This window comes from Periplaneta americana, chromosome 14 (assembly GCF_040183065.1).
Source record: "Periplaneta americana isolate PAMFEO1 chromosome 14, P.americana_PAMFEO1_priV1, whole genome shotgun sequence".
In the NCBI taxonomy this organism is placed as follows: Eukaryota; Metazoa; Arthropoda; class Insecta; order Blattodea; family Blattidae; genus Periplaneta; species Periplaneta americana.
In genome coordinates this window covers 153,127,952-153,155,337 of record NC_091130.1, presented here as the reverse complement: position 1 = coordinate 153,155,337, position 27,386 = coordinate 153,127,952, and the positions used below count along the sequence as shown (strand labels likewise).

At 36.4% G+C, this 27,386-nt stretch overlaps 1 protein-coding gene across 6 annotated transcripts in view; it reads right to left on the bottom strand.

The window, feature by feature from the left end:
• LOC138713870 (GTPase-activating Rap/Ran-GAP domain-like protein 3) overlaps positions 1–27,386 on the bottom strand; it is an 878,969-nt gene that overhangs the window by 93,429 nt on the left and 758,154 nt on the right. For all 6 annotated transcript variants that reach the window (XM_069846337.1, XM_069846338.1, XM_069846343.1 and 3 more), the window contains one exon: positions 13,953–14,039. In XM_069846337.1, the coding sequence (XP_069702438.1) occupies positions 13,953–14,039 (87 nt within the window). The remainder of the gene's footprint in view (positions 1–13,952; positions 14,040–27,386) is intronic.

Sequence of the window (27,386 nt, the reverse complement as noted above, 5' to 3'; positions counted from 1 at the left end):
TATCATCTTAATTAATTACATATCACCTTAATTTATTTACGTATCAGCTAAATTACATATCATCTTAATTAATTACATATGTATGTATGTATTTATTTACACTGCAAGTGGACAAGCACCCGGTGGCAGTGGTATATACAATATTAACAATACACAGTTAAAATGATAAGAAATACACAATAAAATTTACAATACATAATACAATTTACAACAAATATACAATTTTATACACCATACAAAAGAATACACAATACAATTTAACACAATAATAATAAAACATAAAATAAAACACTTAATTTTACAACACAACCTACATAATTATGTATAGGTCCTACATAAGTTTCAATAGTCTTTCACTTTACTCTCATCTCATTCCCTGTAGTGGCACTATGACGCATTTCACTGACACTTTAGCACACATTTCACTGACACTCTGTAACACATTTCACTGACACTATAGAACACATTTCATTGACGCTATAAATTATCACTGATCGGAACTGTTCACTGCACTGTAAAACCATAACTTCACTGACTCACCTCGCTTCACTGATACAACAGTTCAAATAAGTCAAATAATTACATCCTTATGCATACTGTACTTATAAACAGAACTACATTTAAACTAAACATTTCTAGTCTAAGGCCCTCTTACACGCTATTTTTAAATAATTTACAATTCAAACCAAGGAAGTAAACTCGTCAGGCTAGATAAATACATGTCACCTTAAAAAATTAAATGTTGAATGTCACCTTAATTTTAATTTTCACTTTATACACAACTCTTTAAATTATTCTTGAATCTCCTTAAGGAAGGACAGCCCTCAAAGACCGCTGCAGGTAGGTCATTCCAATCATTTATAGTTCTGTTTAAAAATGATAATTTACCTACATCAACTTAATTAATTATATATCAACTCAATTAGTTACATGACACAACTTAAATAATTACACTGCACCTCCAATTACATTTTCAGTCTAATCTTCTCAACCTTTCCTTAAATGTACTGATTTTAAGAGGACCACCCTGAAATATTGCCGCAGGTAAGCTGTTCCAGTCTACTATTGTGCGGTTGACAAAGGAAAATTTTGCCACGTCCGTTCTTTGTTTTCTACATTTAAACTTCCTAATATAAAAAGGTCAGGTGAAGAATACAATACGTGCAGTTCTACGTTCTGTAACTTTCTCCATTCTCCTGTAACTTCATCCTTCTTAGCCTCAAATATTTTTCTAAGGACTTTATTCTCGAACACTCTGTTCTCCCCTCAAACTGAGAGTCCAAGTTTCACAACCATACAGAACAACCGGTAATATAACTGTTTTATAAATTGTAACTCTCAGTTTCTTTCACAGCAGACTAGATGACAAAACGTCTAAACCGAATAATAATAGGCATTTAATATATTAATTCTGAGTTTAATTTCCTCTATAGTGTCATTTATACTTGTTACTGTTGCTCTATGATATTTGAATTTTTTCACCTTTTCAAAGGATGCATTACCAATTTTTATATTTCATTTCGTACTATATTCTCGTCACGATACATAATCATATCCATTGTTTTATCGAGATTTACTTCCAAACCTATCTCTTTACTTGCTTCCAGTAAAATTATCGTGTTTTCCCTAATCGTTTGTGGATTTTCTCGTAACATAGTCACGTCATTGAAAATAATTCCTCAGAGGTCACTATGTTAGAAACACCAATTTACACATTACCTAAATACAGCAATTCTGCGTCAAAAATTTGATTTATAGCAGTCACTTTGTTAAACATTTAACCCAACTGAAAGTAGGTGTTAATGTAATCCCAAGCTTAAGGTACAGGTATATGTACACCTTTACATACAAAAAATGTTGTTTTGTATAATTTTGTTCTGTAAAATTTTTATACAATTGAGAATGGTACCAGAAAGAGGATGAAGTGAACAGATCCCTTGAAATTATGTCTAAATTGTTTATAAAAATTATTTTGTTCGTAATTTTGACATGCAACTTGAAACATGATACAGTAGCTCATGCAGTTTTTAAGATAGAGCCACAGTTTCTTCGCTGTTTTATAGCTAAAACTATTCTTTAGTGCCTGACATATAGCTATTTTTTATTTTCATTTACATTAATTAAATATTACCATATATGTAACTTATACTAATATTTTATGTTGCATACATCCAGTAAAAAATCCATAGATAATTATTAACTACATTAATGTTATTTCACTCATTGTCATGCACTAGGGGACATTTCAAGCTTCAAAATGACACCAATATCTTCTTGGTATCACCATATTTGACTGAGATATCATCTTTAAAAGAATTAAATATTCTAAAATTACTATTTGCAGGAAATGATCCACCCACAAACTTTCAGAACCTAGAAGACTGCATCATCATATGTCACCCCTTAAGTAGTCGGTCCAGTTTCAGCTTCTTTCTGCCTCTCAAATACCTCCTCCTTGTTTTTGCTTTAGGTGTTGAATTTTTTTTTGGCATTTTTGTCCTTATTTTCCATTGATGCAACAAATCCTGCGATGGTGTTTGTCCCAGGGTTTATGCTCATCCTCCTCAGAATTTTAATTTCTCCTTTTGAACTTTTATTAAAACGACGTAAACATCACTGACACAAATTTACAGTTTTATGACTAACAGTAAAAGATTATAAATTACTTCATTATGTAAAAATGTGTTATCAATCTAATGATCATGCTCTGATATCTATGCATCTATTTTGGGACTAGAAAGAAGTTTATTTTACAAGCAATGCTGGACGAGGGGATTGACTGCTACGAGGATCACTCCAAAAGTAATCCACAATATTTATTTAAAAATTACATTTTTATCCTACAGCTTTGCTATTTTCATAGAATGTAGATACATCCTTCAGGAACAATACAATTTGACTACAAGGGGGAAGGATGTATCTATGACCTCCATAAATTGTAAAGGTTTAGAATAAAAAATAAATTTAAAAAAAAATGTTGTGCATTACTTTTGGAGTGATCCTCGTAGAAGTGACCGTGGCTGATGACGCAGAATTTTGGAAAATGGGAATTATCTGGAAAACCATAAGGCATAAATCGAAAATTCTTATATCAAATTAAAGGGGAGAAAATTCTCCAGTAAAATAGTCATATTTTGAAAATTTTAATTTTTAATCTTTTTTTTTTTTTTTTTTTTTTGCGTTTTGTGGGTGTACATATACCTTAACTCCGTGTTAGAACTAACTTTTGTTGATAAAACAGAATTTTAATAATATTTAGAGTTAAAACTGTATAACACGAAGTTAAATTTTAACTCCCGTTGATGAAATCGGGCCCTGTTAGTTTAATTTAATTTGCTTCATTTTGCTTCATTCGTGCCATTTACGAAAAGAGTCTGAGGCTGTCTGCCATTTGTCAACATGGGTGGAGTCAAAGTTTCTAAAGGCTCTCACTGCAGTATATTTTTGGAACACGTTCTGTTTGCAGGCTTGATTAATTATACCCACGGTTTTATTATACTTCGCGATTTGTCTACGTTGTCTTCCTGGCTCATTTTTGAAGCTAATTCTTCAGCGTGTATAGACAATGTGCTAACAAAGTCTGAAAGAGTAGAACTCTGTAAGACCACAAGGTACCATGGCAACATAAAATCTATATATATATATATATATATATATATATATATATATATATATATATATAATTTGAACTGGTAATGAAAATTACGGGAAAATGGCTAACGGATTTTTAATAAATGACCCCCCATTTTGAAGCTTTGAACCCAAAGTTTTTCAGAAAAATAATAGTTTTCAGTGAAATGTCAATTTTCCTACATCATTTTTCTATTTTCAAAAATACATCTTTCGTCAGTTTTGAGAACTAATTAATTGCATTTCAGAATAAAACAAAACACACACTACAGTAAACAATACACTATTACACGAAGGCCATGACCTACAGGATTGCTGACATACTTAGAGTTCAGATGGGACAGATTCTTTCACATCATAATGCCAATATCTCGATCTTCATTTCTGTAATTTTTTGATAACGTATAAAAATAATTTACAGGTCTGATTCTCTGGTCTGTAGTTTTCCGAGTACAGCTGTGTATTCGATATTAAGAACTACAAAACTTAAGAATGTTTGGTGACATTATTACCATTAAAAATGAAATATTATTATAGTTAATGCAACACATAATGGTATACTGATGATATGAAAGTGAAACCTTTTGGGGCCTTAAGTAAGTAGACGCAGAGAAAGAAGATTTTATATTAGATCTTCATTTCTATAATATACTGAGTAACGGCTATATATATATATATATATATATATATATATATATATATATATATAACTGAAAACTATAAAACTTACGTAACAGCGTGGTCGATAGACGGATGTTGCGTCAACATTTGTTGAGACTATAAATTAGGAATGCCTATAACATCGACATCAACGTGAAGTTTCGATTTTATGCACGAGAACGTATAATCTCATAAACTTCTTTCCATCTGACTGTAGATAATTATTTGAAGAGAAGCAATATAATGATAACGAGATACTAAGGTTATTGTTATGAACTTAACACTACTTGTATTAAACTTGTAGGATATGTGGAAATCAAACCACAGTGTAGAGAACATATCTCTATACTGTGATCAAACAGTTGTTTTCTTCCTGCTCACAAGGAAGTAATGCCATTGTTTAAAACATCTGTCGTACGTAATTTTGACGTATAATGGATAAACAATTGCTCCTCACTACTTTTCCGGCCAACAGAGCACCTCCTTCTTCTAGCTATGCCTTCGTCTTTCAGTTGCTGACTATAGTAGTCGTGACAGCAGGTTGCAACTTACACGCTTGGCCAACTTATTATGAGACATAATTATTTGGAAGTGTATGTCAGATTTACGTATCAATAGTATTAACAGAAAATTTTGTGTTAGTGCAGTTTATTTATTCCCTTAAGTGTGTTTTATCTAACAAAGTAACACTGGATGAAAACTTACGTGGTGATCGACACTACTCTGTAGATCATAGATGAAAGTTCAGATGATGACGCTGAAGGCAATGTAGAGATTGAATATGAAACTTGTGACAATGATATAAGATACAGTAGGAGAGTTTGAGAACCACGTATAAAGCAAACGAATAGAGAAAGAAGGCAAAAAACAAGAAAACAGGAAGAAAAGGAAAGGAGAAGGAAAGGAAAAGGAAAGGAGAAGGAAAAGGAAAGAAGGAGGAGGAGAAGGAGAAGAGAAGAGGGGAGGGGAGAGTAGAGTAGACAGAAGAAGGCATGAGGGCAGAGGGCACGAGGGGAGGGGAGAGGAGAGTAGAGTAGAGAGGAGAGGGCATGAGGGAAGAGGGCACAAGGGCAGAGGGCAGAGGGCACGAGGGCAGAGGGCACGAGGGCAGAGGGCACGAGAGCAGAGGGCACGAGGGAAGAGGGCACAAGGGTAGAGGGCAGAGGGCAAAGGGCACGAGGGCAGAGGGCACGAGAGCATGAGGGCAGAGGGCACGAGGGTAGAGGGCAGAGGGCACGAGGGCAGAGGGCACGAGGGCATGAGGGCAGAGGGCACGAGGGCAGAGGGCACGAAGGCAGAGGGCAGAGGGCACGAGGGAAGAGGGCACGAGGGAAGAGGCCCAGAGGGCAGAGAGCACGAGGGAAGAGGGCACGAGGGCAGAGGGCATCAGTGCATGAGGGCAGAGGGCACGAGAGCAGGAGGGCACGAGGGCAGAGGGCAGAGGGAACGAGGGCAGAGGGCGCGAGGGCATGAGGGGAGAGGTCACGATGGCAGAGGGCATGAGGGCACGAGGGCAGAGGGCAAGAGGGCACGAGGGCAGAGTGCAGAGGGCACGAGGGCATGAGGGCACGAGGGCAGAGGGCATGAAGGCAGAGGGCACGAGGGCAGAGGGCACGAGGGCATGAGGGCACGAGGGCAGAGGGCACGAGGGCATGAGGGCAGAGGGTACGAAGGCAGAGGGCAGAAGGCACGAGGGAAGAGAGCACGAGGGAAGAGGGCACGAGGGTAGAGGGCACGAGGGAAGAGGGCACGAGGGCAGAGGGCAGAGTGCACCAGTGCATGAGGGCACGAGAGCAGAGGGCACGAGAGCAGGAGGGCAAGAGGGCACGAGGGCAGATGGCATGAGGGCAGAAGGAACGAGGGCAGAGGGCGCGAGGGCAGAGGGCACGAGGGAAGAGGGCATGAGGGCACGAGTGCAGAGGGCATGAGGGCAGAGGTCACGATGGCAGAGGGCATGAGGGCAGAGGGCAGAAGGCACGAGGGCAGAGGTCACGATGGCAGAGGGCACGAGGGCAGAGGGCAGAGGGCAGGAGGGCAGAGGGCACGAGGGCATGAGGGCACGAAGGCGCGAGGGCATTAGGGCACGAGGGTAGAGGGCAGAGTGCACGAGGGCAGGAGGGCAGAGGGCACGAGGGCAGAGGGCACGAGGGCAGAGGGCAGAGGGCAAGAGGGAAGAGGGCATGAGGGAAGAGGGCATGAGGGAAGAGGGCACGAGGGCAGAGGGCACGAGGGAAGAGGGCATGAGGGAAGAGGGCACGAGGGCATGAGGGCAGAGGGCACGAGGGCAGAGGGCACGAGGGCAGAGGGCAGAGGGCAAGAGGGAAGAGGGCATGAGGGAAGAGGGCATGAGGGAAGAGGGCACGAGGGAAGAGGGCATGAGGGCAGAGGGCACGAGGGCATGAGGGCAGAGGGCACGAGGGCAGAGGGCACGAGGGCAGAGGGCAGAGGGCAAGAGGGAAGAGGGCATGAGGGAAGAGGGCATGAGGGAAGAGGGCACGAGGGCAGAGGGCACGAGGGAAGAGGGCATGAGGGAAGAGGGCACGAGGGAAGAGGGCAGAGGGCACCAGTGCATGAGGGCAGAGGGCACGAGGGCAGAGGCCACGAGGGCACGAGGGCAGAGGGCAGAGGGCAAGAGGGAAGAGGGCATGAGGGAAGAGGGCACGAGGGCAGAGGGCACGAGGGAAGAGGGCATGAGGGAAGAGGGCACGAGGGAAGAGGGCAGAGGGCACCAGTGCATGAGGGCAGAGGGCACGAGAGCAGAGGGCACGAGAGCAGAGGGCACGAGAGCAGAGGGAACGAGGGCAGAGGGCGCGAGGGCAGAGGGCACGAGGGAAAAGGGCACTAGGTCACAGGGCACGAGGGCATGAGGGCAGAGAGCAGAGGAGAGGGGGAGAGAGGGAAGAGAGGAGAGGATATTTTCATATCTCTAACCTACAATCCACGATAACCTGAAATAGCTATTGCTTCACTCCCACATGTAAAACCGACTGATCGTTCTGACATTGTTACTTGCGTTTTCGCATTGAAACTCAAGAACTGAAGTTGTATAGGTTAGATAAATAGTATTTAGCATGAAGAAAACCATTCAGAGTGGTAGGCATATGTTTCATTATTATGCAAGCAAATAACTTCCAAAATGTCTGGTATTCTTCATTGGAAATAAATTTGAAAAAGATTAATTTGAACTTCTAATGAACTTAGCAGCATTTGCTGCACAAGCCACTAGTCATATTTATATTTGACTGCTGATTACACCATCACAGCTCTGTGCTTTGTGTTTCCTCAACTATTAACTCAGAAGTTCTGTTTTGCCCAAACTCTATGGGAATGGAATTTCGGGAGGGGGGCACTACCATCCTGCACTGCGACCTTTCTAGATCTATTGCGCTAACACTCAATTTAGCCGCATTATCAAACACTACAGTAAGTTTAGGAGTTCACTATTCATATATTACAGTCTTAAGTGCATTGCCTAATTAGCTTAAAGCTTTATAGGACGACGAAAGAAAGTTTAGAACAGAATTCACCAAATTTCGACTTACTTATACCATCTACACAACTGATGAATTGTTTATGTTTGTAAATTGAAATAATCTACTTGATATGGAATGTACAATTTTGTATAGCCCAACTAAAATATGCTTCTAAATTGAATTAATCTGCCTACTATGTATTGTATATAGGCTGATGATGCTGTAAATTGAATAGTAGTCTGTATTGTATTGTATTGTATTTATTAACATTCCATGGTATTCATACATTGCTTTACAGCTAGAATATGGAACAAGTCAAAAAACTTAATACTATTATAAAGTCTTAATTTATAGTCACAGTGTAGATGAAATATATACAGACGAGATTTACAATATAGTCTACTAGTACAACACAAAGTTTTAGTATCAATTTTATGAAGCGTTGTTGAATGTCATGAATTCACCTACAGAATAGAAGGCGTGAGAAATTAGGTACATTTTTTTAATTTGGCTCTAAATAATCTTATGTTTTGAGTTTCATTTTTTATATCGATAGGGAGGCTATTAAAAATTTTTACTGCCATATAACGCACTCCTTTTTGATAGCACGATAGACTTGCCGATGGAGTACGAAAGTCATTTTTTACGTGTATTTATGCTATGAACTGTTGAATTAGTTACAAAGTTTTCACGATTACATACGAGGAATATTATTAATGAAAAGATATACTGACAAGCCATGGCCATTATTTATAGTTTTTTGAAAATAGTCCTACACGATTCCCTAGATTTGGCACCTACTATTATCCTAATTACTCTTTTTTGTAATAGAAATATACTGTTACTGTCTGTGGAATTTCCCCAGAATATTATTCCAAAACTCATTACCGAGTGGAAGTATGCAAAGTATATTGTATAGCTCTACTGATGAATTGTTTATGCTTGTAAATTGAATAATTCTACTTGATATGAAATGTATAATTTTGTATAATCAACTGAACTATGCTTGTAAACTGAATTAATCTGTTTACTATGTATTGTATACTTTTGTATAGCTTGGCTGATAAATTGTATATGCCGTAAATAGAATAGTAATTTGTATATCTCAACTGATTCAATTGTTTATGCCTTTAAATTGAATTAACTTACTTGCTATGTATTATTTTATTTTATACCTCAACTGATGAATAATTGAGGGGTTTGCCGGAAAAAGGGCGTATACGTCAATATGGCGAATTGAGATACATGCAATCTAAGATTTTAAAACGCACCTGAATAAAATGTTATACACGCACGCACGCAGCCCTGTCCTGCAGGTATGTACAGTACAATCAAAACAAAATTTCGCTACTATAATTATTCACTACATTTTAAAACGTTTTCCCGAAGAAGGGCGTATAGGTCTACCCGCCTTTCTTCCGGCAAAGCCCTCAATTATTGTTTAGGTTTGTAAATTTAATAATCTGATTGGCTATTATTGTATATTTTTAGTAGAGCCATCGATGTAGCTCAGTCGGCAGACTCGCTGGCCTGCTGATAGCTGCGCTCGGGCTTGGGTTAGATCCCCGTTTGGTCTGATTGGTTTGTTAGGTTTTTTCCGAGGTTTTCCCCAACCGTAAGGAAAATGCCAGGTAATCTATGGCGAATCCTCGGCCTCACATCATCTCGCCCAAAAATTGTAATCTTGTAAAATTTTGACTTGTTCCACATCTTAAAGCATCAACGCTAATATAAGATCTATAGAATACAATAAATGAAATGAAATGAAAATGAAAATAAGGTTTGAAAATAAGGTTTCGAGCAGGCAACCCCACTCGTCCCTGGGCCAGCCTCCTCCGTGCGTTGCCAGTTGGATATAGGGGAATGACGACGGAATGGAGAAATGGCGACGGAATGATGTAGATGCCTAATGTGGAGATAAAACGGGATAAGATCGAGAAAACCCCAACTACGATCTTGTCCACTACAAGAGTTACTGAGGATTTTTCAACAGTAATCTTATTAGACGTTTTGATTTATCTAGAGAAAATCAAAACTCGAGTGGGATTTAATTGACTATTACACGATTAGAAGAAAGTATATAAAGATTAGAAGTAACGAAGTACTCCAATACAATAAAATATTAATTGACTTACGAAAATACAACTGCCTTCAAATGTATTATTGTACCATCTCAACATTACAAATATTACGCTAGATGCATGCTAGATGGCAGTAGTGTCTTTATACAGACACTGTAATGATTACTATTCAATAAATCTTAATATTAAACAATCTCTGATACGTGACTATCCATAATATCATATAGCAGAAGTTCTTTTTATCCTCTCAGAGCAGAAGCTAGCCTATAACATAACCTAACTAATATACACAAGTGTTAGAAAAGTTTTAATTAACGACGATGACATAAAAATAAACATGAATAATTTTAAAAGGAATAATTATTGAATGTACAATTTTCAAATTTGAATGTGGTTGGTGGTTCAATTGATGTTATATTGGACGTGTGCATAATAGAAGTGGAACTCGTTGATTTAGGCCTACATGGTGTATTCAACTTATTCAGGATTTCCGAATGGTGCTCTTCATTTATTTGTAAATCGGATTTCAGAAGATGCATAGGTATGATCAGTGATTTTTATTAATTCTTGTTCTTGAATGCCAATGCGAGTCATATTTGAAACTGCTGTGCATCGACTGGAGTGGTTTGTAATTTTATATATATTTTTGACGTCCAGAGCAGCGCAGTTTCAAATGTTGGCAAACAAAGAAACAAATGCTAGGGACGCGATAAAATTAAACAAATGCTAGGGACGCGATAAAATTAAACAAATGCTAGGGACGCGATAAAATTGTGCGATAAGCAGCCATGATTGGTTGAAATACGTCCTTTCGTACCGTTTTATTGGTCAAAAGTAGTATGACGTAGTAAGAGTGTAATAGTCAATGAAAACTTTATAGGAAGGTCAGTAGGCCTATGATTGGATATTGTCTTGTTCATGGTTGTAAATTCTACAACATTTTCACTTATTTCAGGACTAGACAATCGATATTTTAAGGTCTAGGCCTAATTTAATTTTATTTATATATTTAATACTTTATACCTGAGCTACATTAGACATTGCAGCCCGAAAGAGCAGAAGCTCGTGCTCGGGCGCAGTTCAGATCAGTTATACAAAATATATCACAAAATTAAGAGAGTTCATTGAGCACAATAACATTAATACTTAAATGGTAAACTACATACAGCATGTAATAACAGGGTCTATATACAAATAGAAAATACAAAAGTACATAGATATATAAGATACCGATTTTTAACTCAATTAGCTTAAACAAGTAAATAATTAATCTGATTTGTTTCTTAAATCTATGTGTGTTAAGTGTACTTAGCTCAGGGTAAGCTCTAATTAATGCATTATATATTTTGGGTCCAAAACTTCTGCTGTGTTTTAATCCAGCAGTTGTGTGGCATTTGGGAGTATTTAGAAAGAAACTGTAGTTTTGTCTCGTATGGTATTCATGAGGATCTAATTTAAATTTATTGTGGTTTTTATGGAAGTAAATCAGCAATGTTTGTTAATAAATTTGTTCTAGATTTGATACGCCAAATTCCTGAAAAATTAATTTTGTTGGGTAATCAGAAGGTTTATATAGACAAATTTTGATAATTCTTTTTTGGAGCAAATTTAAAGGCTGGAGAGTCGATTTTGCCATTCCTCCCCAACCTAAAATACCATACTGAATTATTGATTGAAACAGAGCTAAGTACACAGTACGCAGAACATAAACAGGCAAATAAGAGCGTAGAATGGAAAATTTGTGGATTGTTTTACGCAATCTGTTACACAGGAAGGAGATATGCTTGTCCCTTTTAAATGTTGGTCAATAATAATGCCTAAATATTTAACTTGTGAGGATATACTCAAAGCCTTACATGAGCAAGCAGGTAGGTTACAATCATGTATTGTTATACTTCTGTTATTATTAATTTTTAGTTGCTCAAGGCCATGTGATGTTAATGAAAATGGTATTAATTTTGTTTTAGAAACGCTCAAAGAAAGTAAGTGAGCATCCAGCCATTCTTTAAGGTAAGTAATTTCTCACACCTAAGAGCATGTTTTCAAAATATCATTATTTTCCTCATTCACTGTAATCGTGAATAAAATTACATTACCAAAAACACAAGCTTAAGTATATTGCTTCTCTAGGGGCAATATGAAGGCCCAGTACCTCAGTTGCTAGGTACAGATATTTTTTCTTCTTGCTCATGTCTTGGTGGAGGTGTGTTTATGTTTGGCAGTGTTGTGTTGTGAAAGATGTGCATTCTGTAATTCAGTTGAGTGTTAAAATGTGTTGTGTATGTGTTTTTGAATGTCTTTAAATTTCACATTCTTCTAGTGCGTTTAATTTTTTACTTTCTTTCAATGTGTAGAATTTCCATTTGTTTCTATATTTCTGTAGTTGTGGTAGGTGGAAGAATTTTTTGATTTGATTATGGCTATGATATGTTCGTTGCATCATGTTTCAAAAGATCTCTCAGTTTGTCCAATGTAGAAATCGTAACAGCTACTGTTCTATACATCTTGATTACACAACTTTTAACACTGTATCACTTCGGAATATGTATGATAAGAACTTTCTTGTGTTAAATTTTAACGTACATTGTTAACATGTTTCGACCTATTTTGGGTCATCTTCAGAACTGGTCGTTGTTGGTCTTGGCGCCTCTTGTTTCCTGTAAGGGTGTGTTCGTAGTGTAGAGTCAAAGAGTGTATGTGTTTTGAAATTGAGTTGTGTGTTGAGAATATCGTTGGGGTGTGTTTTCGTGTGTCTGTATGTTTCACATTGTTCTAGTGTGTTGAGTTTCAGGCTTTTTGGTTGGATGTGCAGTATTTCCACGTCTGTGTTGTTGTCTCTGTAGGTGTGGTTGGCATTTGTGATGTGTTCTGCATATGTGAAGGTGTTTTGTAATTTTGTTATGGCTGTGATATGTTCTTTGTAATGTGTTTGAAATAATCTGCCTGTCTGTCCTATGTAGAAGTTGTTGCAGGTGTTACATTTGAGTTTGTATACGCCTGTGTGGTTGTATTTGTTTGTTTGTGTGTGAGATATGTTTTTGTAGAGAGTTATTTGTTCTGTATGCGATGTTATAATTTAATTTCTTGAATGAGGTTGCAATTTTATGTGTGTTTTTGTTTTCGTATGTTAGTGTGATGTATTTTTTGTGTTGTGTTTGTGTTGTATTCTTATGTTTTTTGTGATTATGTTTTGTCGTACGTATTGTGTTGTCTATTATTTTAGGATTGTAACCGTTTTCTTGTGCTATGTATTTGATTGTGTTTAGCTCTTCGTTGTAATCCTGTTGGTTCATTGGTATGTTGAGTAGTCTGTGTACCATTGTTCGGAATGCAGCTTGTTTGTGTTGTGTGGGGTGGTTGGATGTGTTGTATATGTGTGTTGTTGTTGTTGTTGTGGGTTTTCTGTATACTTTGAATGTGTGTTTGTTGTCTACTTTTGTTATTGTGATGTCTAGAAAATTTATGGATTTGTTGTTTTCAATTTCTAATGTGTAGTGTAGCTTTGGGTGTATTTTGTTTATGTGTTGATGTAGGTTTTGGATCTGTCTTTTGTTTCCTTTGCATAGTATTAGTATGCCATCTACATATCTCTGCCAATATATGATGTTGTCTGCGTGTTTGTTGTTGTCTTTGTTTAGTATGTATGTCTGTTCTATGACGTTAAAATTTAACATAAGAAAGTCTTATCATACATATTCCGAAGTGATATAGTGTTAAAAGTTGTGTAATCAAGATGTATAATCAAGACAATACAAGTCAATTGAGTGTTAAAATGTGTTGTGTATGTGTTTTTGAATGTCTTTAAATTTCGCATTCTTCTAGTGAGTTTAATTTTTGGCTTTTTTCAATGTGTAGAATTTCCACTTGTTTCTATATTTTTGTGTAGTTGTGGTAGATGGAAGAATTTTGTGACTTGGTTATGGCTATGATGTGTTCGTTGCATCATGTTTCAAAAAATCTCCCAGTTTGTCCAATGTAGAAATCGTAACAACTATTTTTCGTTGATTTCTAAACACCTGTTAACCTGAAACGGTATAGATTCTCAGTTCTACCTACAATTGATACATTTTAAATGTATATAAATATTCAAAATGCACCTGAAACTTACTTCCTCCTTTTCCCCTAGGGATTCTCCATTCTCTACCCGGAACCGTCGACCAGTCAGTTCATGGCCATCAGCTTCTATCTGCGGCAACTGAAACAAAGGAACGTCTGCTACATTATGCTGCCAGAGAATTCTTGATAAAACTGGATTATCTCCATAGCAACTCCGAATACAACACATGTGCAGATTTGATACGGATTTCCTCGCATTTCACTGGACTTAGTAACAATGACTCACAACTAGGCATGAAATCCTACGAATTCTGCTGCCTCTTTTATAGGTTCGTCTACTGTCAATGCTACAGAATCCAGAGTTGCCATGGATATAATCCACATGTACAAAAGTGTACTTAGCGACGAAGCACGATCGGATTTTCGCCAATCACAGATTTCAGGTTTCTGTTTGAAGATGAGCATCCACGTGTACACGAAACATTAACAATGTCCAGAACTTTGTGTATTATCGTAGCCAGATTATCGAATTCAAAATAATTCACGAGGCGAGGTAATTCTGAAGTTTTTTACACTTAAAGTTTAAATACAGAATCACATTATATTTAACGAAAGCATTATTTATTTATTTAACCTGGTAGAGATAAGGCCATCAGGACTTCTCTTCCCCTCTACCGACGGATTACAACTACAATATTAAGAATACATTTACAATTATAATTACAACTTATATTAAATTTACAAATACAATGAAAATCAAAGTACTAAAAAATTAACTGAATAATAAAGGTTAGACAGTTTATTGCCCATGTATTGTGGGTCCCTATCACCACGGCATGGCGCGTCCTCTGGTTGCGGATCGAGGAGACGGCCTCCAGAGATGAAGAGTAGCTGTGAATTTATTGAATAAGCAGTCGTGGACAGCCGATGAGGGGTGGTCCTCCAGCTTAGGGCTAACAACCCTTCACCGTAAAAAAACAGCTTGTTACGAATCCTTCAAATAAGCCTCGGAATGGGACTGATTCTCTGGCACGACCACAGCAAAGGAATAAGGTTATAAGATTTGGTACTTGGAACGTAACTAGTCTTTATAGAACAGGAGGGGTAACATTAGTAGCAAAAGAACTAGCTAGATATAGAATAGACTTCGTGGGAGTACAAGAGGTTAGGTTAGATGGGAATGGCATATCACAAATAGGCGATTACTTGTTGCATTATGGGGAAGGAAACGATAATCACCAATTAGGATTCTTTGTAGGGGAGAGTACCTGAAATTGGACCGGCATACAAATTGGACCGATCGTTTCTTCAAGTAACCTAATGCAGTACTTGCCGTATAAAGGCAGATTTATGAACTATGAGCTTCCCTCATCTAATTATGTAAATATTGTGCGGTTGGCAATCATGTAAACTTAGAAACACAGTTTAATTCTTTTTTAAAGCTGCTGATGTTATTGTCGTTACCATTATCGTAAGATATTTAAGAAAAGACAGTTGAGTTAGGGATTTTTTATTAATACTATGCAGTAGTATGTAGAACAACGTAACTTTTCACAAAGTTACATAACTCTGTTTCTTTTTTAAGTTTTGTTGGGTGTCTAGAGAAATAAGTTTACTGTTTCTTGCAAATTGGACCGAAAAGGTCTTTTAATTGGACCGTTATTAGACTTATTTATAATATTGTTTTTTGCTTATGTAATGAAAGCATGAATTCAAATAACAATACGCGAGTGTTTCACATCAAAAGTAACAACCAGCCCTAGTAAAGTCTACTGTAGTTTGAAATTCATCTCATAAGATACAGCCCACCAGGTATTATGCAACTTTCAGGCCCAATTGTATAAAACTCCCTGACTAAAGTTCAACTTTGATCGAAGATCGAAAAGTGAACCGAGTTCAGACACTTCTTCTATTGTATAAAAATTTTCTGCGATCAAATTACCTTGGTTCAAATGCAATCTAAGTTCACGTGAAAAGGATTTGGCAACATCGCATAAACAGGTGAAATACGTGATGCGCGGACAGGTTTGTTCAGTGTTGCCAATCAAGCGACTTTAACTCTTTTCCAACAACAATTTATTTTAACTTTTATATTGCTTAAATAGGGATTTAGTGACCTTTTTAGCACCCCAAAGTGACAAAATTTAATCTTTCTTTGTTGATAATGAGAAATCTAGCGACTTTACAACTACTTTTTGGCGACTTTCCGTACACTCTGTTGGAGACACTGGTTTTTTGTGCAATGTAAATAATGGCGGACAATAAGAAGAAGGTTGACTGTTCTCCGAGTTGTTATGTTATGGTGTTTGATACTGCTAAACATAATAAAGCTTTATAAAACGACAATTTTCGTTTAGTAATACAGTTAATTGAAAATTTATGAATGTACCTATCATATCCATTAATAATTAATGGTTGTTATAAACATAATATAATTATAAGTTATGTTATTTGATACTGCTGAACACGATAGAGCCTTATAAAATATAAGATTGTTTGTGTATTAAGGCAAGAAATTGAAAGAAATATATATAAATGTACCTAACATATCTATTAATATTAATAATAATGGATATTTTATGTGCACAATCTGTCACTCGTATAAATTTCAAACAGAAAAGAAATAACTGAACTTTAATCATCTAACTTAATCGGGGAAATTTCTTCAGTCAAAGTTGACTTTAGTTTGAGACAAATTAATCTCAGATTAGACTTTATACAACACAAAATTCCAAGTTCAGCTGAAACAAGGATCAATTTAACCTCTGATCTAAGATTAAATGGTTTATACAATCGGGCCTCAGCTAAGCGGCCTTAACCTCGGAAGGCGTTCGAGCTAATCTTAGAAGATGAAATTAAATATAATTAGATAAAGGAAAGGAAAATGAAGACGGAGACTATGAAGTTGAAGAAAAATGACAACATACGAGATAAAAATTGTGACAAAGATAAAACAAAAACAATTGTGAAAAGACCAAGACAAGACTGAAGCTGAGGACCAAGACTACAATGATGTCGAAAACCAAAATGATGGAGCTGTATACCAAATACGATTCAGTATTTTAGTATTTATTTATTTAACCTGGTAGAGATAAGGCAGTCAGGCCTTCTCTGCCCCTCTACCAGGGGATTACAACTATAATATGAACAATAAGATTACAATTAATATTAAATTTACAATTACAATTACAATAAAAATTAAAGTACGACAAGATTACCTGATTAATGAAAGTTAGACAATTTATCATAGAAGTTAAGAACAAAGAATACTTTTGTATTTACTGAATTTCAAATTAAACCTAGAATAACAAATTCTATAGTGATGAAATTACCATATATTGAGATATTTTGTGATAGATTAAGATAACTATTTACAAGAAACCATGTCTAAACGAGTCTCAATTACTGACCAAGTGCCTAGTAAGTTTGCGTTTGAATTCAATTTTATTTCGACAGTCCCTGATGCTAGCAGGTAACGAATTCCAGAGTCTTGGCAGGGCTGTTGTGAAAGAGGATGAGTATGAGGAGGTGCGATGGGATGGTATTGTTAGTATTGTTTCATGGCGAGAGCGTGTGTTCAGATTATGGTGGGAAGAAAGATATAATAAACACCAAGGCAACGATAAAAACGGAGACGTAGACGAAAATGAAGATAAAACCAAGAACGTCAGTGAAGACGGAGATGATTAAAATGAGGACGAAAATAAAGATTAATATAAGAAGTAGTTTTGTGCAAAGTGCGTTCAAGTGTTCAAGCATAGAATTGATCTATAATCGTTAAAGTTAAATTCATGTAAAAAGCAGCTCATTAATAAAGTAAAACCATAAGATTAATAAAAGTGGTCCAATTTTAAAACTTTGGGTCCACAAAGTGCAGATCATTACATTTTGTTTGGTATTGTCAAAACTGTTACTTCTAACGTCTTGTAGTTTTATATGTGTATTTTTAAAATGTCAAGGTACGTTTTCGTGATAAAGTGAAAATTTTAAGTGTTCCGTTTTGGCGAAACAATAAAAAATGTTGCAATTGGTCCAATTTTGGAGACTCTCCCCTGCATAAAAGAATAAAATCAGCAGTAAAAAAGGTCGAATTTATCAGTGACAGGTTATCGTATTTAGTACTTAAGGGTAGATGGTGCGATATCGTAGTTATAATTGATCAAAAGTGTGTTCCAATTCCTCATAGAAGCTATCCTTTATATGGTTGTCTTTCTCTTCTCAGTGTTAGTTGGGAAGGCCGAGACGTAGATGGAAAGATAACATTAAAATGGATTTGATGGAGGTGGGATATGATGGTAGAGACTGGATTAATCTTGCTCAGGATACGGACCAATGACGGGCTTATGTGAGGGCGGCAATGAACCTCCGGGTTCCTTAAAAGCCAGTAAGTAAGTAAGTAAGTAAGTAAGTAAGTAAGTAAGTAAGTAAGTAAGTAAGTAAGTAAGCAAGCGAGTGAGTGAGTGAGTGATTAAGTAAGTAAGTAAGACAGTTTATTGTAGAAGTTAAGAAAAAAGAATTTTTTTTTATCAATTAAGTAAAAATTAAATCTACTCTACGCAGTAAGAAAATGCTTAATAAGTTTGTTTTTGAACATTGCTAAATTCCGACAGTCTCTGATGTCACTGGGTAGGGTATTCCACAAGCGCGAGAGCGAGATTGTGTATGATGATGAATACGATGATGTCTTATGTGTTGGTATGGCTAGTATGCGGCTATTTTGCGTGCGTGTGAATAGATTGTGATATGACGATAGGTAACTGAAACGGAAGGCAAGGTAGGTAGGTGTAGAGGTATGAAGGACTTGAAAAGGAGAACAAGAGAATGACAATTTCTATGTTCGTTAAGCCGTAGCCAGTTTAGAGTTTGGAAGGATGGGGTAATGTGGTCAGCGCGACGGACATCGCAGACGAAGCGAACACAAGAATTATGAACACTTTGTAATCTTTGCGACTGGTTGACATTGAGGTCAGTCAGTAGAAAATCACAATAATCGAAGTGGGGCATTACTAGTGTTTCCACTAGTATTTTTTTGAGTGATAGCGGGAGAAATTTTCGAATGCTGTTTAAGGAATGTAGTATGGAAAGCACTTTTTTGGTAATATGGGTTACTTGGTTGTTCTAGTTTAAATGCGTATCAGTGTAAACTCCAAGGTTTTTAACACAGGAAGCAAAAGGGATTATTGTGTCGTTTAATTTGACTGGAAGAGCAGGAGTAATGTAATTTATTCCTTGATTTGTTGAAAATCTATATAATCCAATTCCAATTAACTTCCAGAATAGCCCGTAGTTATACAGTGCATTTCCAAGGAGTGAAAGCTGACAGAAACTGATGCTGAATTTACTTCCTTCTAATGCCAAAGTTTCTCTTCCTCTCTGACTCTGTTGCTTTTCTTTGCCGTGTGTGTGGCCAAAATAATCTTCGTCATCGTTATTGCCAATATAACAAAACATAAATCAAATTATTAATGTTCCTGACTATTGCTTTCCACGTTTCAATGGACAGTCAAAAATTTGATAACATATTTTACAAAATTATTATTTATTTTTTAATGCTAGTAAGTTTGAAATGAATACAAGTTAATACAATGTAAAATAAACTAGCCCACTCCTGAATGATTAAGACTCGTGCTCAGGAGGGGATTCCAATACAGACAAAAATAAAATTAAAATTGAGAGTGAATACAAATTAAAAAGTGTTTAATATGTTTAAACCCAAAACTATAAATCCAATACAATTTTTTTTATTAATTTCGAGAGGATTCGTGGTTAAAATAATATTAGAATCAAATATGTTTAATAATCTGGGGCCTTGACTCATGCTATGATAAAAAAAAAACTGCACTGGTTTTACATTTAGGTACAGACAAACGCAGAGAATTCGTATTTTTAGTTCTATATGTATGTATATGCCTTTCAAAGTTATTAAAATTTCTATGAAAATAATTTAATAGAATAAAATAATACATTTGTTTAATGTTGAAAACTTTGAAATGTTTAAACAACAATTCAGTTGGGTAATCTTTCGGCTTTTTTCAACAAATTTTAATACTTTTTTTCTGTAGTAAAATTAAAGGATAAAGGTTGGATTTATAAGTTCCATCCCAACCCATAATACCATACATAAATATAGATTGAAATAATTCGAAATCAATTATACGTAAACAGTTAATTGACAAAATATTTCTTAGAACAACAAAGTAACATAATGTTTTACGTAATTTATTACAAATATAATGAATATGATTATACCATTTTAAATGATTATCGATAATTATACCTAAGTATTTAACCTCATTAATTTAATTAATAACTGAACAATCGCAATTTATATCGGAACAATCAGAATTATGCATTTTAATTTGTAGTATAGATGGTTTATTATCTTTATTATTTAAAGAAAATGGGATAGCTATTGTTTTATCTTTATTAATTACAAGTGAATTTAAATCGGACCATTTTTTATTAATTTTATGCCGCAATTTGCATTATAATAAGCACCAGTCCAAGTTTTTTCACCAAAAAGTAAAACAGTATCAGAAAAAAAAGAAAAAATACAAAAAAACTGGCCTATATATAGGATACATCGGCACTTAGAATTCGTCACCCAATTTCGAGGATGAAACTACACTTATGTTGGCTACATTAAGGGGAGAGGATGGTATTTTTTTGGTGAAAAATGAGTAAATTAAAAAAAAATTTCTTTAAGATGCTCTGTGATATGTGTGGAATGCATAGCATAACATTTTGTGGGTATTTGTGCCCTTATCAGATGTTGAGACGCCATTTTTTAATTTCCTGCGTTATGGATTCTTAAATCACTCGACCCCTTTTATTGTTGTTTTCGGTAAATTGAATTAAAAAAATTTTTTTTTTCTTTAAAATACTCTTTGATATGTGTGGAATGCATTGCATAACATTTCGTGGGTATTTGTGCCCTCATCGGATGTTGAAACACCATTATTAAACTTCCTGCGCTATGTATTTTTAAATCACACGCCGCCTTTTATCGGTTTACGGTAACTTCATTTTTTTGCTACATTACCAAATAAAAATGGATATAATTTCTGAACTATTAAAGATACATGCATGAAATTTAGAACACATATTCTTTAGACTATTAGGAAACTTTCCTCTGTAACAGAATTTTGTTAATTGATTTCATTTTAAAACTACGTTCGTTTGCAAAAAAGGAATTCAGAAATGTGTTATTAAATTTTAATTGTTTATTTTACAAACGTAGGGACTAATATCAAAATTCTGTTATAGTCAGTTTGTATAGCATGCTTTTGCTAGTACATTGCAAAAACGGGATGAATCTACTTTTAAAAATGGTTTAGATATATCGATTTTAGTAAAACCCTGCATTGGGCATATTTTTTTCAAATCAGGGCCCCCAAATAATTTTTTTTTTAATATTTATTTTTGGTTGAGTTTCGAGAGGTATGAGCTCTCTACATACAAAAAATTAATATTTTACACCAAATTGGAAAAAAAGTTAAAAAAACTACCGTCCTCTCCCCTTAAATGTTTTATATTTGTTTAGGTTTACAAATACGGGCCTATGATAAGAGAATTAACTAATGAAAGATATGCAATTATTTTTTCTACATACGAAGCGACATTTAGAAATTTGTAGTTGGTCAACTACTTGTGAGAGAAAAGGAGAAAATAAGAAACCGCAGAACTACAGCCTACGAAGCAGAGTACTGTGGAATAGGCCACAGCTCAGCACTGCCAATCATTAGCTTATACTCGTATCACGAAGTAGAGATCAAGGTGAAGTTTGTTCTTTAACCCAGAGACTAAGAGTGGGATAATAAATAAAGATGTGGACAGGTTTTAACACTGTTTTGCACGTGACAGTTCCACTTAAGAATAAGATCTACTTTATAAATTCATTAATTATTCATGCACCTCTTTCTCTAACATTTACACGATTCGTTTGATGCACATTTCTGTAAATTAAACCTTTAACAATTTTCTGAATAGAATACTTGTGATTTATATTAGAATGTTTACTTTGATTTAACTCTGGTACAACAACAGTGAGGGGATCACTATGTTACATAATTTTTCTTAGTTTATCTTTCGAGTTATTCTCAGCGTCAGCTCCATTCTTTGTTGTCTTTTCTCGAATGCCACTCGATTGGGTTAACCCAAACGTTTATGCATTTCTGCTTCTTGGAAAATCTGAATTTCAATTTTAAGGTGCACACATGTGTACCTTTAAGATTTAGGCTAATTAATTTCTTCCGGTAATATGATTACAAGTTAATCCAGTGTGGAATTTAGCCTTTCTCATAACTAGAACCCAAACAAATATCTCGTTGCTTGCAATGTGTGCTCGTTGCGAGTATAGCTTCCTTGGGAGGAGTGCTAGAGGACGCAATTCAAGTAAAATGGCTGAGAAAAAACTACCTACTGAAGGATGATGAACGGAAGAAAAGTTCGGGGCAGAAGAAGATATCAGATGATAAACGACATTAAGATATATGGATCATGAGGAGACTAAGAGGAAGAAAAAAATGGAAAAGATTGGAGAATGCTAGGTTTGCAGTGAAAGACTTGTCCTTGGGCAGAAAACTATGAATGAATGCTATGTATGTATGTATGTATTTATTTACACTGCAAGTGGGCATGCACCCGGCGGCAGTGGTATACACAATATAAACAATACACAATAAAGAAATGATAAGCAATACACAATACAATTATACAATACACAATAGGCCTACATTTTTATACACAATACAATAAGAATACACAACATAATTTCACACAATAATAATAACACATAAATAATATACCTAATTTTACATTACAACCTATATTATTATGTATAGGCCCTACATAAGTTTCAATAGTCTTTCACTTTATTCTCATCTCACTCACTGTAGTGGCACTATGACGCATTTCACTGACACTTTAGCACACATTTCACTGACACTCTGTAACACATTTCACTGACACTATAGAACACATTTCATCGACGCTATAAATTATCACTGATCGGAACTGTTCACTGCACTGTAAAACCGTAACTTCACTGACTCACCTCGCTTCACTGATACAACAGTTCAAATAAGTCAAATAATTGCATTCTTATACATACTGTACTTATAAGCAGAACTACATTTAAACTAAACATTTCTAGTCTAAGGCCCTCTTACACGCCATTTTTAAATAATTTACAATTCAAACCAAGGGAGTAACTCGTCAGGCTAAATAAATACATGTCACCTTAAAACATTAAATGTTAAATGTCGCCTTAATTTTAATTTGCACTTTATACACAACTTTTTAAATTATTCTTGAATCTCCTTAAGGAAGGACAGCCCTCAAAGACCGCTGCAGGTAGGTCATTCCAATCATTTATAGTTCTATTTAAAAATGAGAATTTACCTACATCCGTTTTCTGTTTACTACATTTGATTTTAAAATCATGATCGTTCTATTTTAGTATAAACAAAATTATTATATTTGTTAAACAAAAGTTAGAATTTATAAAACAGTTATATTACCGGTTGTACTTTATGGTTGTGAAACTTGGACTCTCACTTTGAGAGAGGAACATAGGTTAAGGGTGTTTGAGAATAAGGTGCTTAGGAAAATATTTGGGGCTAAGAGGGATGAAGTTACAGGAGAATGGAGAAAATTACACAACACAGAACTGCACGCATTGTATTCCTCACGTGACATAATTAGGAACATTAAATCCAGACGTTTGAGAGGGGCAAGGCATGTAGCACGTATGGGCGAATCCAGAAATGCATATAGAGTGTTAGTTGGGAGGCCGGAGGGAAAAAGACCTTTAGAGAGGCCGAGACGTAGATGGGAAGATAATATTAAAATGGATTTGAGGGAGGTGGGGTATGATGATAGAGACTGGATTAATCTTGCTCAGGATAGGGACCAATGGCGGGCTTATGTGAGGGCGGCAATGAACCTTCGGGTTCCTTAAAAGCCAGTAAGTAGGTAAGTATGCCAATAAAAACACAGTACACCTGATCTTTTCAACAGTAACAATCAAGACTGAAAATTCAGACGGTTTAAATTTCACCCAATCAAGATTGGCCGATAGACTCAACTATGCGAATTGTATCGCCCACTAGCCTTTCTTGAAATCTATATAAGAAACCTTCAAGGAAATAATTACATGAAAAATCCACATAACAATTTATTATAGTTACTGAAAAGTCATATCAAATTACTGAAGTATAATATTGTGTAAGTAACATTTTTTAGTTAAAATTATCCGAAATCTCCAGGAGGGAATTCCCCCGCGGGTCTCCCTTTTAATTCACCACTGCTTATAACTTGTATTTCATTCCATACTTTTGGAAATTTCCTAAGATGTTTTTTTTTCAGTAGCCTACTATGCGTGGAGCACATATAGGACAGTCTATAAATGGCTTTGTTTCAATAAGAGAGCTTAAAATCCACTTTTTGGCATAAATATTAACCTCTTCGTTAACTATGATGCTCGCTCAAGGAGGTTTTAGTTCTTTCTAATTATTAAGTTGGTGCATAATTCCATAGCGATTTTTCATAAGTTTATTAAACACATCAGATACACATAACAGAGAACAATATTTTTTCCTTCACTATTTACAACAGTCTTCCAATGTTGGAGTTGTTTTTTGATTCCACGCCTGTAGAAATCGCGTGGTTTTGAGTTAAAGAAGTCGTCAATCCATGCTCGGAGCGCATTTTCATCCGGAAAGGAAGTTCCTTGAAGGTTGTTCAATAGAGAGCAGAAAAGGTGAAAATCTGAGAGCGCAAGATCAGGTGAATAAGGTGGCACGGAATAACTTCCCAACCCAACTTCTGGATAGTGTTTTGTGTCAGGTTAGCAGAGTGCGGACGGGCGTTATCATGGAGTAGCATCACTTCACGCAGTCTTGTTGGTCATTTTTCTTGGATTGCGTGTGCAAGACGTCTCAGTTGGTAGCAATAAATTTCTCACGGTAGTGGAATGGTCACAGTTCATCACATTTGCCAGTTCTCGGGTACATTGAAGTGGATCATTGTGGATTAATGTGTTTAAGCGATCTTCATCAAACTCCGAAAGTCTTCCTGAACGTGGAGTGTCACTATTGTCAAAACGACCCTCCTTAAAACGAGAAAGCCATTTTCTTGCCGTGCTCTCTCCTATAGTATTGTTCCCATACACGGCGCAAATATTTCTGGCCACCTTCGCTGCTTTCGCCCCTGTATTGAACTCAAAAAGAAGAATATGTCGGAAATGTTCCATTTTTCCCACTTGACATTCTGTTTTCTAGCGTCCACTTCTCTACGCACTATCTGCAAAAATGAAAATTTCAATATGTAAATCAAGCACAACAATTAACTTCAAATAAAAATAACAATCGATAAATAAACCCATAGCAACCGGAGTACCAACACGCGAAACAAAAATGCTATGAACTTACGCATATACTATTGTGTAAATAATTTATTTTTTAGTTAAAGAAGAATCTGAAATATCCAAGGCGAGTCCACACCTGTGGAGTAACGGTTAGCGCGTCTGGCCGCGAAACCAGGTGGCCCGGGTTCGATTCCCGGTCGGGGCAAGTTACCTGGTTGAGGTTTTTTCAGGGGTTTTCCCTCAACACAATGTGAGCAAATACTGGGTAACTTTCGGTGCTGGACCCCGGACTCATTTCACCGGCATTATCACCTTCATCTCATTCAGACGCTAAATGACCTAAGCTGTTGATAAAGCGTCGTAAAATAACCTAATAAAATAAAATAAATCCAAGGCGAGTGCACATCTTCAAATCCGGGGGTGGGGGGAATTCCCTTGCGGGTAATCCCCGCCCTTAATTCACCACTGCTTATAACTTGTGTTTCATTTCAAACTCTTGGAAATTTCTTAAGATCTTTTTCAGTACGTGCGTGGAGCACTTATAGGACGGCCAATAAATGGCTCTGGTGCAATAGGATAGCTTGAAATCCCCATTTTGGTAAAAGCATTGACGTCTTCGTTAACTATGATGCCAGTGTACCCAAAAACCCGCTCGAGGAGATTTTATTAGTCTTTTCTAATTAGCTAAAAGTGTTCTTACAGTATTCCACTAGCATGAGAAGATTCCCAAGTAATTTTAGGGCACCGAAAGTGGATTGAAAATCAGACGAAATAAACGTATTTCTACATAATCTTCCAAGATTTTCAATGGAACAAGCTAGGACAGTATTAACTACAAGTCCGCATTTCACGAGAAGATCCCAGCAAGGAATGCGAGTTTTTCCCCCACTTTAATAACCTATCCCCCACACGGAACCGCCCGGCCATGGATGAATATATAATAGGATGCGAAATTTACTGAGTTTCCCGTAACACATACTAGAGGCACTGTTGTAGAAATTGATTTTGCTGCCACCTGTTGGGAGGAGGGGCGTTATTACATCTAGCAGCGCACCAAGTAGCGAAAAGAGTAACTAATTACTCCATGCATTTAGCAGCGCACCTGGTGACAAAAATATTAAACTGTGCAGAAAGTATTCCCTCCCACCCTAATCGATATTCAAAACTAACCCAATTTAAAATAAAACATTTACATTTTTATTCCTCACAGCAGCTTCTACTGAAAATTCTTACCGGAGCCACCAGGAAGATAAAAGAGACGATCTATTTTACACTGCCCAATTAAAATATAACCAGACAGAGACAAAAAATAAAGTAAAAGGTTAGATAATTGGGATTGTATTCTTTGGGTATTTATTGTACAGCGCAATGGAAAGAACTACTTAGATAGTTCAATTTATTATATTACTATTACTTTACAATACATTCAACAACACTATTTTTACAACGTCCATAAACATCACTGTTTAACATACACTGCTTATACACAAGTAGTATCACTTTATGTTCACTTATTAGCAAGTTTCTGTCTGCCATCTTGTCTCTTCGAGCAAATCGAGCTATATCTCGAACAGATAAATAGAGAACTCTGGGTAATATACCCAACACATAGTTCTAATGTTCACCACCTACGACGTTGGGCGCTGATCATCTTATTTCAGCCCCCCGCCGCCAGATGGTGCTGACCGCAGTTTCGCATCCTATTACATATTTATCCATGGCCCGGCCATTGACTGAGCCTTGTTTGTCCCAGCCGGCCAATGACATCACTCCCATCCAGCTGCTCCTTCAAGAACGCAGAGTTACTGGCTTACTCTCGCCTCTTACCCCGCAAGGGGAGCCTCGCAGGGATCTTCTCGTGAAATTTGGACAGTACACCTTGCTTACTAAACTGTTGTGTATAATCGGGATATCCTGAACTAGTACCAACAGATAGAGCACGTGTACTTTGGGGGATGCGCTTTGCGTGTGCATTTGTTTTTCGGTATATAAACATTGAGGATATACGTAGTGTATTAGTATATTAAATACTCTTAAAAACAACTAAAAATGGCAAATTTTTTGTTATGTCCCTATATGTAAAAACCAGAGAAAGCTTTTTGTCTTCAATCAGGTCCC